The sequence below is a fragment of the Pteronotus mesoamericanus genome, unplaced genomic scaffold, assembly GCF_021234165.1.
Source record: "Pteronotus mesoamericanus isolate MK-2021 breed Mesoamerican mustached bat unplaced genomic scaffold, CSHL_Meso_final contig_53, whole genome shotgun sequence".
In the NCBI taxonomy this organism is placed as follows: domain Eukaryota; kingdom Metazoa; phylum Chordata; class Mammalia; order Chiroptera; family Mormoopidae; genus Pteronotus; species Pteronotus mesoamericanus.
This window is the reverse complement of record NW_026555195.1, coordinates 2,282,552-2,295,431: the sequence shown is the minus strand read 5'-3', so window position 1 is coordinate 2,295,431 and position 12,880 is coordinate 2,282,552. Positions and strand designations below refer to the sequence as shown.

Below are 12,880 nucleotides of genomic sequence, written 5' to 3'. Positions count from 1 at the left end.
CTAATTACTGACTAAAATCCAGGCGGTCACTTCCATTCCATGCTGTCGCTGTGCAGTCTCGCTGCGCTGTGTAGAGGGCGCCATGTGGATGGTGGACGTGTCTCTCCCGGCTGTTTGGGTCTTTCCATCATTTGTTCCTTTTCTTTAAGTAAAACCAGCCCCTTGGATATCTTAGTACAAATTATTTTCTCTCTCCTAGGAGGCGGCCTCAAAATAAAATGAAAAAATCTCCTGTGGGCAGCTGGCGTTCCTTTTTCAACCTGGGGAAATCGTCATCTGTTTCGAAGCGGAAGTTGCAGCGTAATGAGAGCGAGCCTTCCGAGATGAAAGCCATGGCCCTGAAAGGTCAGTGCCCTCCCGCCGCCCCTGAGCTGCCACCGGGGCGCAGGTGGCCCGTCGGCCCCTTCCTACTCGGGGCATGTGCTCAGTATGTCGTCCTGATGTGCTTCCGTGGGACAACCCACAGTTGTGTTGCTACATGTGAATTGTCTTTTTTTATCCCCAAATGCATAAATTATATGTAAATAATGTAGGATACCTAATTTCTTAGGGAAACTGTATATATTTTGTGAATGGTTAAAAATTTGCAACTTTGTTTATTGTTGGTAGTAGGTAATTAAAAATTACTGCTGTGGTGTTTGCATTTATTAACTGGTATTTTTACAGATATTTAAAAAATGACAAAACCATGTTCAACATACCTTTCAAGTTTATAACTTTTATTACCAGAAGAATCTATCTTTTTACTAGAGAACTGATTGATGCAAGTATCTTAGAGGGTCAAATAAATCTATTACTTTTATTGAAAAGACCACTCTTTTAAAAATAGTTTAAAACCCATGTTCTACTGATAACTATCAGCTTCTAAACCTTGGAAAGATCATATGCGTTCTTCTCAGGTAACGTTAGAAATAATGTTCAGGTCACTTAATCCCGCACTTAGGCAGTTGGCAGTAGCGTCCTGAGCACGTGCGAGATTACTGAGAGCAGCCTCCGCAGACAGGAAGGTGAGACACTGCTCCTGCCTTCATAGTCTTACCTGGGAAGCCGTATGTGTAAGAAAATAAATTTCATGCATAGCTATTGAAATAAAGGTTTGTGAAAGATAGTTATGGTAGGAATTATCGGTTCGTGCCGGGAGAGGAGCTGGTGGTCAGAAAATAGAACCTTTGGCTTGGGTTTTGAAGACTAAGTAGGGATTCCCACTCAGGAGGTGGGAGTGCAGTGTGTTGCTTGTGTGTGAAACAGGGAACTGTAAAGAACTTGGCTGCGTAGTGTGGTACAAGACGAGGTTCAGACCATTGTATGCTTGCCAAAGAGTTTTGGTTTTGTCCTGCATTTCTTGGGGAGGGGGGTGGTTATTGAACGGCTTCAGTATTGTAACATGATCAAATTTGGATTTAAGAAAGATGACTCCAGCAGCAGTGTAAGGAACATTTGGAGAGAGAATCAAGACTGGAGACTGGACAGCAAGTTAGGGGACAGCAAGTTAGGGGACAGCTACTGTCATACAAGCAAGAAACGGCGAGTGTCTGGAATAAGCAGTGGCACTGGGAGTGGGAAATAGATATGACAGACATTTAGGAAGCAGGTTCTACTGTACTGGGTGACCAAGTGATTGTGAAGGATGAGGGGAGAAGAGGAACAAAGAACATTTTCAGGTTTTGGTGAAATGATAAGGGAGGGAAGAAAAGTACTGTGTCTATCTGTGCAGTAGTGAGTCGGACGTGCCTGGGGCGGGTTAGCAGTGTGGGTCTGGAACTCAGTGAAGGCATCTGCCATCACCAGATACGGACTTGGGAGTCGTCAGCAACCACATAGAATCCTAGAAATAGATGCTGTGGCCCATAGAGAGCCTGTTGAGTGAGAGAAGCAGGTTGGGGGTTGAATCCTGGAGAAAAGCGGTGTTTAAAGGACGGGAAAAGGCAGCGTCGTCCTGAGAGGAGAGTGAGAAGTAATGGCGAGAAAGGTAGGCAGAGAACAGAAGAGATGAGTCCTACCACCCGAAATAGTGGGGGAGGAGCTTGAAGAGAAAGTGTCGGCTGTGTTGACTGTGTCAAGGTGAAAGAGGGTGGACATGTTTAACAGATCAGATTCAACAGGTGTATAGTACCTGTGTAGTTTCCTAGGGCTGCTATAACCAATTGCCACAAATTGGGTGGCTTAAAACAGCAAAAAATGATTACCTTAAAGCACTGGAGGCCTAAAAGTCCGCAGTCAGGGTGCCAGCAGGGACGAATCCTTGCCTCTTCCAGCTCCTGGTGCCCCTTGCCATCCCTTGGCTTGTGGTGGCATCACTCCAGTCTCTGCCTCGGTCTTCACGTGGCAGAGACTGCCTCCGTCTCTCCGTGTCTTCTCTTCCTGAAGGGACACATCCCCCTTCACTGGATTTAGGGCCTACCCTGAATCCAGTATGGCATCATACTGGTCATTAGGAAGTATAAAAGGAAGACATTTTAAAATTCATCTTTTTTCTCAAGTTCATAATCCTTTAAGAAAAAGATTTTTCATAGAGGCAACCATTTGAGAACAATATGTTATATAACAGGATGCTAAATGGAATATGATTGTCAGTGTACAACTAATCACTCTTGGAAGTTTAAGTACATGTAGAGAAAAACACTGCTCCCTGTTACTACATATGTAACAATGAATAAAACTTTGCACTGTTTGGTTTTGATTCTTAAGGTGGCCGGGCAGAAGGAACCCTCCGATCAGCTAAAAGTGAAGAGTCACTTACTTCTCTCCATGCAGGCGATGGTAAGATTAAAAGCATCAATCATTTTATTCTATATTTCATGAAAGAACGTAACAAGTTAGTTTATTTTATAAATTTATGCTTAATAAATAGGCTATAGGCCATCATTTCTTAGGAACACTAGTATCTGTTTTGTACTGTCCATTGATGTTTAAATGTGAGACCAGCCTTGTATTTCTTTATTTTTGACCTCATTGCTATTCAGTTTACATAAAAAGAGATGACACAGTTAAAGTTAACCATATATAATTATTAATGCTCAGTGAAAAATTGTATTATTAGTATTTCTTTAGATTTCACAATGAGTACAGTGTTGCAAAGTATAAAATCAAGCAGTTTTGATATTCAGACTAGCAGTTTTTTGTCTTGAAGATGGCTAACCTAATATTAAATTGCATAGATCAGATTGAGTATAGGCTTTCCTCATTATCTGAGCATAGTTAGTACCAGGAGAAATGAATCTGTTTAAAATGGGGACCAAAATGTTATTCTAAATAATGCAAAAATGTTTGATTGTAACTTGAAAAACAAAACTAAAAAGTTATGAAAATAAATTTTAGCGTCTATCAAATAAAGTCGGGTTATTGTTGCAACTGTTTACTGATTTTTAGAAGGAACAAAGAACTACTTCACTGTTTACTGGGAAGGAAATAAAACTTTTTTGACCAAACCATGTACTAGCAAGTAGGACATCCTTTACCTCATTTTCGGCTTGTGCAGCAGGATTGTGAAGAAGGCCCCCTTTACAAAGATAACCAAGAGCTACGTTGCTTTCCCGAGGGCATTTCTCAATCTGTAGATGTTCAGATCATGCCCTCCTGAAGCGTCCTGGATGCCATCATCCTGGTCAGCTTTCTCGTCTTCAGACGGTCCGCACTGCCACGTCCTCGTTGACTGTGCCTGTGAGACAGGACATCCTCACAAGTCACTTTAGTTGGGTACCTACCACTTACAGGTTTTTCAAGATTTTCCATTTCACTTCAGTTGTGAGAATGCTTCACAAAACTAGGTAGTGGGCTGGGTAGATGCTACTGTTAAGCAGAAAACAATATTTGAGTAGGGATTAATTTTCCATGTGGCCAGTGCATTAGTGAATGTTTTATGTTAAGACAATCTCTGCCTCTTTGTAGTACATTTTTACTATGGCAATTATAATAGTTGTAATTGAATGCAGAGAGAGAGGACTTCTATCAGGTGGATAGGTAGATATTTAGCAATGTCAAAAAATTGTGTGATTTCACAAGTCCCCTACCGCTTTTGAGGACTGATTCTGCCTGAGAAACTTAGAGCCTATTCTTACGGGGGAAAAAAATAAAATTATTTTTAAGTATCTGAAAGCAATCCCTTACTAAATATGTGTTAATGTTTTATGAGATTGTAGAGATATTTTAATTGAGAAGTTTATTTATTTATTTATTTTTAGAAATTTGGGTGTCAGGAAAACATTTTTCCCCACCAAAACCAAAACAAAACCAAAAAAGGCTCTTGCTGCTGTCTCTCTCAAGTACTATTTAAAGTGATTCATTCCACCTTACAAGTCATATGTGAGGTTTGTGATAAAATAAGACAAAAAGAAATTAAAAATGTGCCTGAAGTCACAAGAGCCAGTGTTGGCCTAGGAATAGAACCTAAGAGCTCTGAGTCCCTTTCTTTCCCTGCTGAAACCACCGACTGCTGCATTCTCGCTTTGAGCATATCAGAGGCGTTTGTTATTTAGCATCTGGTCTGGGTGTTTCATCTGTGTGCCCCAGGAGATAATTACCCGAAAGAAAAGGAGAAGTAGCATGTCTTCCCCCACATGCGCTAGCTAAGGAGGTGCCTTGTGGCATTGTGCTCCTGTGACATTCGCACTCAGATATTATTGTCCATCTTACCAGGTGACTCCAAACTGTTCCGGCCGAGGAGACCCAGATCCAGCAGCGATGCCCTGAGCGCCTCCTTCAACGGGGACATGCTGGGGAACCGCTGTAATTCCTATGATAACCTGCCCCACGACAATGAAAGCGAGGAGGATGTGGGGCTGCTTCACATTCCAGCTCTGGTGTCTCCGCATTCCGCTGAGGATGTGGATTTGAGCCCCCCGGACATTGGAGTAGCCAGCCTGGATTTTGATCCAATGTCATTCCAGTGCAGTCCTCCTAAGGCTGAATCAGAATGTCTGGAGAGCGGCACTTCCTTCTTAGATTCCATAGGATGCTCCAAGGATAAGCCCAGTACAAATAAAAAGGATTCAGAGGCAGGTGGTAGCCAGTCGCAGACCCCAGGAAGCACTGCAAGCTCGGAGCCCGTGTCTCCTCTTCAGGAGAAACTGAGTCCATTCTTCACCCTGGACTTGAGCCCAAGTGAAGAGAAATCATCCAAGCCATCCTCATTCACCGAAAAGGTGGTCTATGCTTTTTCTCCAAATATTGGACGGAAATTAAGCAAATCGCCTTCTATGAACATCTCTGAGCCAATCTCAGTGACTCTTCCCACTCGGGTGTCAGAAGTGATGGGCGCAGCCTCAGCTACCGCAGCCCAGGCCGCGCCTTCTCCAACCTGGAACACAGGTGTTGACGCAAGTGCTGTCATAAGTAGGTCCCCTCCCCAGGCAGGGAAGATGAAGACAGACGAGAGAGAGGCCCAGGAAGGGCGCGAGTCTGAAGTCCAGCCCCCGGAGCAGGTGGCTGCTGCCGACGCAGAATCGCCGGCAGAGGAGGAGCCGCCCGCCTCTGGCGGGCAGAGTAAGGCCGTCCCTTCTGGACAGGCTCAGACAGGTACCGTTTGTTTTCCTCCGTTCTTTCTTTAAGCTAAGAGGGATCTTCAGTTCTGTGTGCCATCTGTGCCTTGTAAGAGGGAAGTACGCTCTGCGCCTGCCCTTTAATCAAAGAGAACGGGTGGTGCTGATGGCTCGAAGCCTTAAATTAAAATCAAACAACAATCCCCCGAAGGGCCAGTGGTCCTGCCTCTCAGCTCCGTAAAGTTCCCTAATCTCTTTGGACAGAATTTTTTTTTTTTTTTTTTTTTTTGCACAACTTCATAGCTCTTAATTCTGTTTTCTCTTCTAATAAAATACCTATATTTTAGCCTAACATGTTAATCAGCCAGCCTGCACATCACATGTAAAAACTATTCTAAACCATCTCAAGCACTTGAAGCTTGTTTGCTAAGCAGTCTTTTCTGAGCCAGATGAGGGACCTGCTTTTTTTTTTGCCCCAGTCTCTGTAGCAATTCAAGAGGAGATTGCAGTCCCTAAACACTTTTTGTTTTAGTTTTCCTTCTGAACCAGATGTGTTTTCTTCAGCATTTGCATGTGGGATGGAAGACCGTGGATTGCCATTCTGAAATACGGAAGGCACCTGTTTTGTAGTGATCAGACGGGGAGTGTTGGCTCTCCATCTAGAGGATAATGCAAGCTGCCTTTTCACTCTCATTTTTTTTCCTAATTTCCCACCAGGAGCAGTTCCCCATGACCCCCCTCAGGATTCCATCCCTGTCAGTTCAGTCTCTCTTATCCCACCACCGCCGCCTCCGAAAAATGTCGCCCGCCTGTTGGCGCTAGCACTAGCTGAGTCTGCACAGCAAGCCTCCACCCAGCCCTTGAAGAGACCAGGGGCCCCCCAGGCTGCCCCCACAAACTACGGAGATGTAGCGGTGGCTGCAACTGAAGACAAGCTGCCTGGCTCCCACTCTCATGTTACTCTAGATAAAGCCTACTTCCCAGCGGACAGGCCTGCAGAGCAATCTGTCCTCCAGAACAACGCCGCTGGGAGCTGTGACCAGCTCACCGCAGACCCAGCGGCTGTCCGGGATCGTGCCCACCCCAGTGCGACCGAATCTGGGGAGCAGCTCCACCAGGCAGACTTCCAGCCCCATCGAACGTATTTACCTGGGGACCCAGAAAAGGCCAGAGTCACTTCAGTCCCCCTAACAGAGTCTAAGTCTGACGATCACATCGTTTTCCCCGAAGACCAGTCTGGGAAGACCATTGTGCCGACTGTCTCCTTTGCGGATCAGGACCAACCTCAAGTTCATTTCTACAGTGGAGACCAGCCTCCTTCTTATCTTGGTGCCAGTGTGGAGAAGCCCCATCACCCCTCACAACTTGCAGACAAGACTCCCACACCTTCTACTTTGCCCCGGGACAAAATCTACCCTCCCTCTGGGTCCCCTGAAGAGAACACCAACACAGCCACCCTGGCTTACATGACAATTGCTCCAGCAACAGCTGAAATCAGCGCCAGGGAAGTGCACTGGGATGTGGCTGAACAGCCCATCGCAGCGGATTTCGCTGCCGCCACCCTTCAGCGTCCTCACAGAACCAGCCGTCCCCTTCCCCCGCCTCCTTCCCAAAGGGCAGCAGAGCAGTTACCAGCTGTGGGGCAGGTACAAGCAGCCACCAGCATAGGACCAAATAATTCGCACAAGGTAAGGAGGGGAGAGGGTCAGTGAGATGAAATGTACTTTTTTTAAAGGTACGTCCCTTTTCCGCATCGTGCGTTTCCTCTGAGTTGGACAAAGTCCTCTGGCAGGTTCTCCGGAAACCTTTCCCACGGAGGTTTTTCCCTGACGCAGGTTTTCCTCTGCGAAAGAAGTTACGCAATGGCTGTGGTGTAGCCAGATCTGCTCCCTGCTACCTTCCTAAAGCACCCAGGCGGTTCCTCCCTGGCAGTACAGAGACGTAACATCCAGCTGAGTCAGGCTGGGCTCTCGGTGTCGGGGTTGCTGGGTTTTTTCCCCAGCCCCATCGCTGACTCATTGTGACTTTGGGCAAGTCCTGTCTGCCAGTCATCACCTCTGCCTCACAAAAGTGCTTTATTCTCAAGACTTTTGGACGACTCTCTGCCTGCAGGCTTGTTGTAAGTGTTAGGTCATAGGACTTTTTGTTATTTCTCCACGCTAGCCAGCAGGCTCTGTCATGGAGCACCTGTTTGGATGTTGGATGAGAGAGTATTGTATGCAGAGTGCTAAGGTTGCTTCCTCATTTTCTCATATTTTAAAGTGCCCCAGGTTTGTTCGTGGCCACCTTGAGCTAAAAGTACTTCAGTACCCATCTGCAGTGGAGGACACTGTTTCTCTAGCAGCTGCCTCTCAAGGGCAGCGCATGGCAGTGTTGCTGTGAAGACCCTGGCTGCTGCTGCCACACACCAGGGGGGAGTGCATGGCAGGGGACAATGACTGAGTTGAATGCCACCTTAGACAAGTCACTTTATTACCTTTCCCTAGATTTGGGGGCTAAAACTGCTGCTCACTGTGCCACTGTGAGCCACTTCAAAAATCTCTCTTTTGAAAAAGAGGGAGAACGGGCTCTTTGTTTATCAAAGTGTTCCTGGTGTTAGGCCTGAGTGGGACAGAGAGGCTGCATGTGGATTTTTAAGTGTGACTGTTATTTGATGAACCCTGTTTTGGCCTACGCATGAAGGTAATGTCATAGGCAACCTCCTCACGTTTGAAACCTACTAAATTAGAACAGTCCTCAAGATGGTAGTGGCTGTTACGCCATATAGGCACTCAGGCCATTTCCTGGCTGGGGACAGCTTGACCTACTGTCCTGTCCCACGCGACCACAAGGCTTGGGAGATTTCAGACTGCCACCCAAATAGCCACAACTTGTGAGTTACAAATGTCATAGTGTTTGATCTCACACAGGGGAGCACAGGAAACACACTCACACTATTGTAATTTTTCAATAGGTTCAGGGAGTAGCTCCGGTTCCAGAGAGGCCACCGGAACCCAGAGCCATGGACGAACCTGCTCCTGTCCTCGTCGGTGATGGCAGCAGCGCCACTCAGTGTCCTGGCTCTGCTCCCGCTCTCCAGCCCGGCCTTCCCGAAAAGCTGCGGGAAGGTCCCAGGGCCCCGCCGCTGCACCTGCGCGCCGAGCCTGTCCCGGTGCACGCGCCCTGTGGCTTCCCTGCACCGCTGCCCCCGACCAGGACGATGGAGAGCAAAGCTGCCGCCGCCATTCACTCCAGCAGCGTGGATGTGACCGGCAGTTCCAGTTATCACCCCTTTGTTGCTGCTTCCTCGGCCTCTGTGGATGACGCTTTGCCTTTGCCACTCCCTGTCCCACAACCTAAGCATGCTTCTCAGAAAGCTCCTTACTCCAGCTTTGCCAGGCCTGATGTCGCCACTGAGCCTTTTGGTCCAGAAAACTGTTTGCATTTCAATATGACTCCAAACTGCCAGTACCGCCCCCAGAGCGTACCTCCACATCACAATAAAGTGGAGCCACACCTGGTGTATGGCTCCAGGTCAGAGCCACCCGCCTCCATGGGCCCTCGTTACAACACGTACGTGGCCCCAGGAAGAAGTGCATCGGGACACCACCCCAAGCCGTGTAGCCGGGTCGAGTACGTGTCTTCTTTGAGCTCGTCTGTCAGGAGTGGTTGCTACCCTGAGGATATTCCCCCGTACCCGACCATCCGGAGGGTGCAGTCTCTCCACGCCCCTCCAGCCGCCATGATTCGCTCTGTTCCCATTTCGCGGACGGAAGTGCCCCCGGATGACGAACCAGCCTACTGCCCCAGACCCCTGTACCAGTATAAGCCATATCAGTCCTCCCAGGCTCGCTCGGATTACCACGTGACTCAGCTCCAGCCTTACTTCGAGAACGGTCGGGTCCACTACCGGTATAGCCCCTATTCCAGTTCTTCCAGCTCCTACTACAGCCCCGACGGGGCGCTGTGTGACGTGGATGCCTACAGCACCGTCCAGCTGAGGCCCCTGCACCGCCTGCCCGGCCGCGATTTCGCTTTCTACAATCCTCGGCTGCAGGGGAAGAACGTGTACGGGTACGCTGGTTTGCCTCCCCGGCCCCGGGCCACCGTGACTGGTTATTTCTCGGGTAATGACCATAATGTGGTCAACATGCCTCCACCCGCTGATGTAAAGCACACCTACTCCTCGTGGGATTTTGAGGACATGGAAAAATACCGCATGCAGTCCATCCGGAGAGAGAGCCGGGCCCGGCAGAAGGTGAAAGGGCCTGTTATGTCCCAGTACGATAACATGACCCCGGCTATGCAGGACGACTTGGGGGGGATCTACGTCATCCACCTGCGCAGTAAATCCGATCCTGGGAAAACTGGACTCCTCTCCGTGGCAGAGGGGAAGGAGGGGCGGCACCCGGCCAAGGCCCTCAGTCCCGAGGGAGGGGACCGCTTCTACAGGAAGCACCCGGAGGCAGAGTTCGACAGAGCCCATCACCCCGGAGGCCACGGCAACGGGCAGGCAGAGAGGCCGTCCCTGCCGCAGAAGCAGAGCAGCCTCAGGAACAGGAAGCTTCACGACATGGGCTGCAGTCTCCCTGAGCACAGGGCCCACCAGGAAGCAAGCCATAGGCAACTGTGTGATTCCAAAAATGGACCCCCTTACCCCCAGGGGGCTGGCCAGTTGGATTATGGGTCCAAAGGGATTCCAGACGCTTCTGAGCCCGTCAGCTACCATAACTCTGGAGGGAAGTACATCACAGCAGGGCAGGAGTCGTTAAGACTGAACCACAAAGAGGTAAGGCTCTCCAAAGAGATGGAGAGGCCTCGGGCGAGGCAGCCTCCTGCCCCAGACAAACACTCCAGAGACTGCTACAAGGAGGAGGAGCACCTTAGTCAGTCCACAGTCCCACCCCCTAAACCAGAGAGGAGTCATAGCCTGAAGCTGCATCACACCCAGAACATGGAGAGGGACCCCGGTGCGCTGTTCCAGTACCAGGCGCACGGCAAGCGCCAGGGCGGCATGACCGCCGTGTCCCAGTATGACAACCTGGAGGGCTACCACTCTCCGCCTCAGCCCCAGCGCGGAGGCTTTGGAGGAGCAGCCGTGGGGGCGTACGCGCCCTCCGGCTTTCCCCACCCGCAGAACAGGACATACGCCACTGCTCTGGGGCAGGGGGCCTTCCTGCCCGCGGAGCTGTCCCTGCAGCATCCGGAAACCCAGGTCCATGCGGAATGAGCCCCGAGAGCAATAGAGTTGAAGCAGCCTCTGCTGGACAGCGGACTGTTCTATTTTTTTCAGTAACCAAAAAGATTTAAAAAAAAAAAAGAAAGAAAAAGAAAAAAGCTACAAACCCCCTGACCACATTAAAAAAAAAAATAGTAAGAAAAATAAATCACTATCTTTTTTCCCTTGCTGTTTCATTACCACCTCTTTATCTATAGACTCATTTTTGTCATTAAACGAGAACTGAATGAGTGTAAAGCACTGTGATGAAAACGTAGTAAAACAATGTGTCACAGAGCATACTTGCCATATAGAGCTAATTTGTAAGAGCCTGAGGACTGCCTTTACCTGCATTTGAATTTGACTTTGTCCTTCTTTGTATTTGCTGTACAGTTCCAAGCAGTTTGTGTCTATTTCCTGGGAGGTTTTTGCGTTTTCCTTTGCGTCCCTCCCACCCTCGGTGGCCATGGCGCTTGCCGGCACTGACGCTCATGTCCCTCACGGCACGCTCCCTGTCTTTTGTGTTCAGTTAGAACAGAGAAAAACTCCCCCCTGATTCTTCAGATAAGCCTGTTGAGCATTTAGCAAATTTATAATTAAAAACATAAAGGAATCAGGACGAAGCATTTAATAAAGAGTCATCATAGAATGTCAAACCATTTAGTCCCAGGCTGGAGCATATTCTTCATGTTCTTCTCATAGCTGTCTCACAGTTCAGTGAACAGGCTCAGACCGCTGGAAGAGAGTGTTAAAAAAATTAGAATTAAAGATGCTTCTCAGATGGAAGTCAGTGAGCACTGTTAGCACCAGAAAACTATATAAATGCTTTTAATGTGTTGCCTGCCTCCATTTATTTTTTTTCCTCTCTCAATAATTGGTAAATTGTAATCCTACTAAAAAACATTTCACGCCATGCTTTTCCCTAAAGCAACTTTTTTCATTGAAAACCCAGCGTGGTTTGGTAAGATGAACACATAGTTTATCATGGTTACAGGTCTACATGCTAACTTCTGTTTCCAAACCAGGCTACAGGTTTGCTGGGAATTCTAAAGCAGCTGCGTAGCTCCTGTTAGTAAGACTGCAATGACCGCTCGGCGCACAACCCCGCTGTACCTGCTGGAATTGGGGGCAGCCGCTGTTTCTGCGCTAAGGAGTTAGCGCGCTGTTGGCTCAGGACCTCTGCGGCCCCAGTCCACTCTGGTCGCCATCTTCACCAGCATTTCGGCTATAGTTTGGATAACTGTAGACATGTTAACCATGTTCAGGACCCAGAACTTCTTTTGAAAATTGCATTCCTTGTGAGAGCTGGGCTAGACACCTCCAGCCCGACCCCATTCCATTTTCTCAGCTCCCCGCAAAACGTACGTGCCAGACTACCTAGCAAGGCAGTCCTGTATTTACAAAACAAGTTTAGATGTAATCATTTCATTCCGTGACTTTTAATAATACTTGATTTTTATACATTCACATGTTTCACATGCTCGGTTTGTAGAAGACGTTAAGGGACTTACATTCCATTTACTGGGTGGTCACTGCTCTGGCTTTTTAAAACTTGGAATTAACTTTTATTTAGAGCAAAGGAAGAAATCTTTTAAGAGGCTAAATTTATGCTGCTATTATTGCTGTGAATTTGTATAAAGATTAGGAGTCATGCCAGTTTTTTTAATTTAAAAAAATGTGATTGCATTTTAAGGATTTATATTTAGAAAAAGAAATAAAGTTTTAAGAATGCATTTATATGTGAACATACTCTATAATAAAGTTTTCTTTTGTTCCCCCAGAACTGATCCGAGGGATTCAGTAAAGACCATGGTAGAAATCCCGAAATACTGTGGAAATTCAGGCTTTTATGTGCAAAGCACAGTCACCGTGTTAGGAGGCCTGGAGGTACTTCTGTTGGGTGCCGTATGCCGGAGCTTGGGCTCTGGTGAATACACAGCACTGATTTCATGTTTTTACTTTAACCAGCTCTTAATAAAGTAGGCAACCCATTGCCCCTTTGAGCTCACTCAGCCCTACAAGTTCCCAAGTTCCCACCAGCAGCACAGACATTAGAAAGAGGAGCTGATGTGACAAGGACATGCAGCTGGCTTTAGTAGCAGGTTTTTTCCCTCAATAATGGTAAATTGTAATCCTACTGAAATGTGTCACACCATTTGTTCTCCTAAAGCAGTATTTGTTTTTTCATTAAAAAGAAAAAGAACTT

General features: G+C 47.6%; 1 protein-coding gene across 1 annotated transcript in view; it reads left to right on the top strand.

The window, feature by feature from the left end:
• ARHGAP32 (Rho GTPase activating protein 32) overlaps window positions 1-12,341 on the top strand; it is a 183,221-nt gene extending 170,880 nt beyond the window's left edge. The window contains exons 18-22 of the mRNA XM_054579450.1: window positions 200-345; window positions 2,689-2,760; window positions 4,636-5,514; window positions 6,195-7,165; window positions 8,431-12,341. Of these exons, the coding sequence (XP_054435425.1) occupies window positions 200-345; window positions 2,689-2,760; window positions 4,636-5,514; window positions 6,195-7,165; window positions 8,431-10,686 (4,324 nt within the window). The 3' untranslated portion in view covers window positions 10,687-12,341. The remainder of the gene's footprint in view (window positions 1-199; window positions 346-2,688; window positions 2,761-4,635; window positions 5,515-6,194; window positions 7,166-8,430) is intronic.
• The last annotated feature ends 539 nt before the right edge of the window (window positions 12,342-12,880 follow it).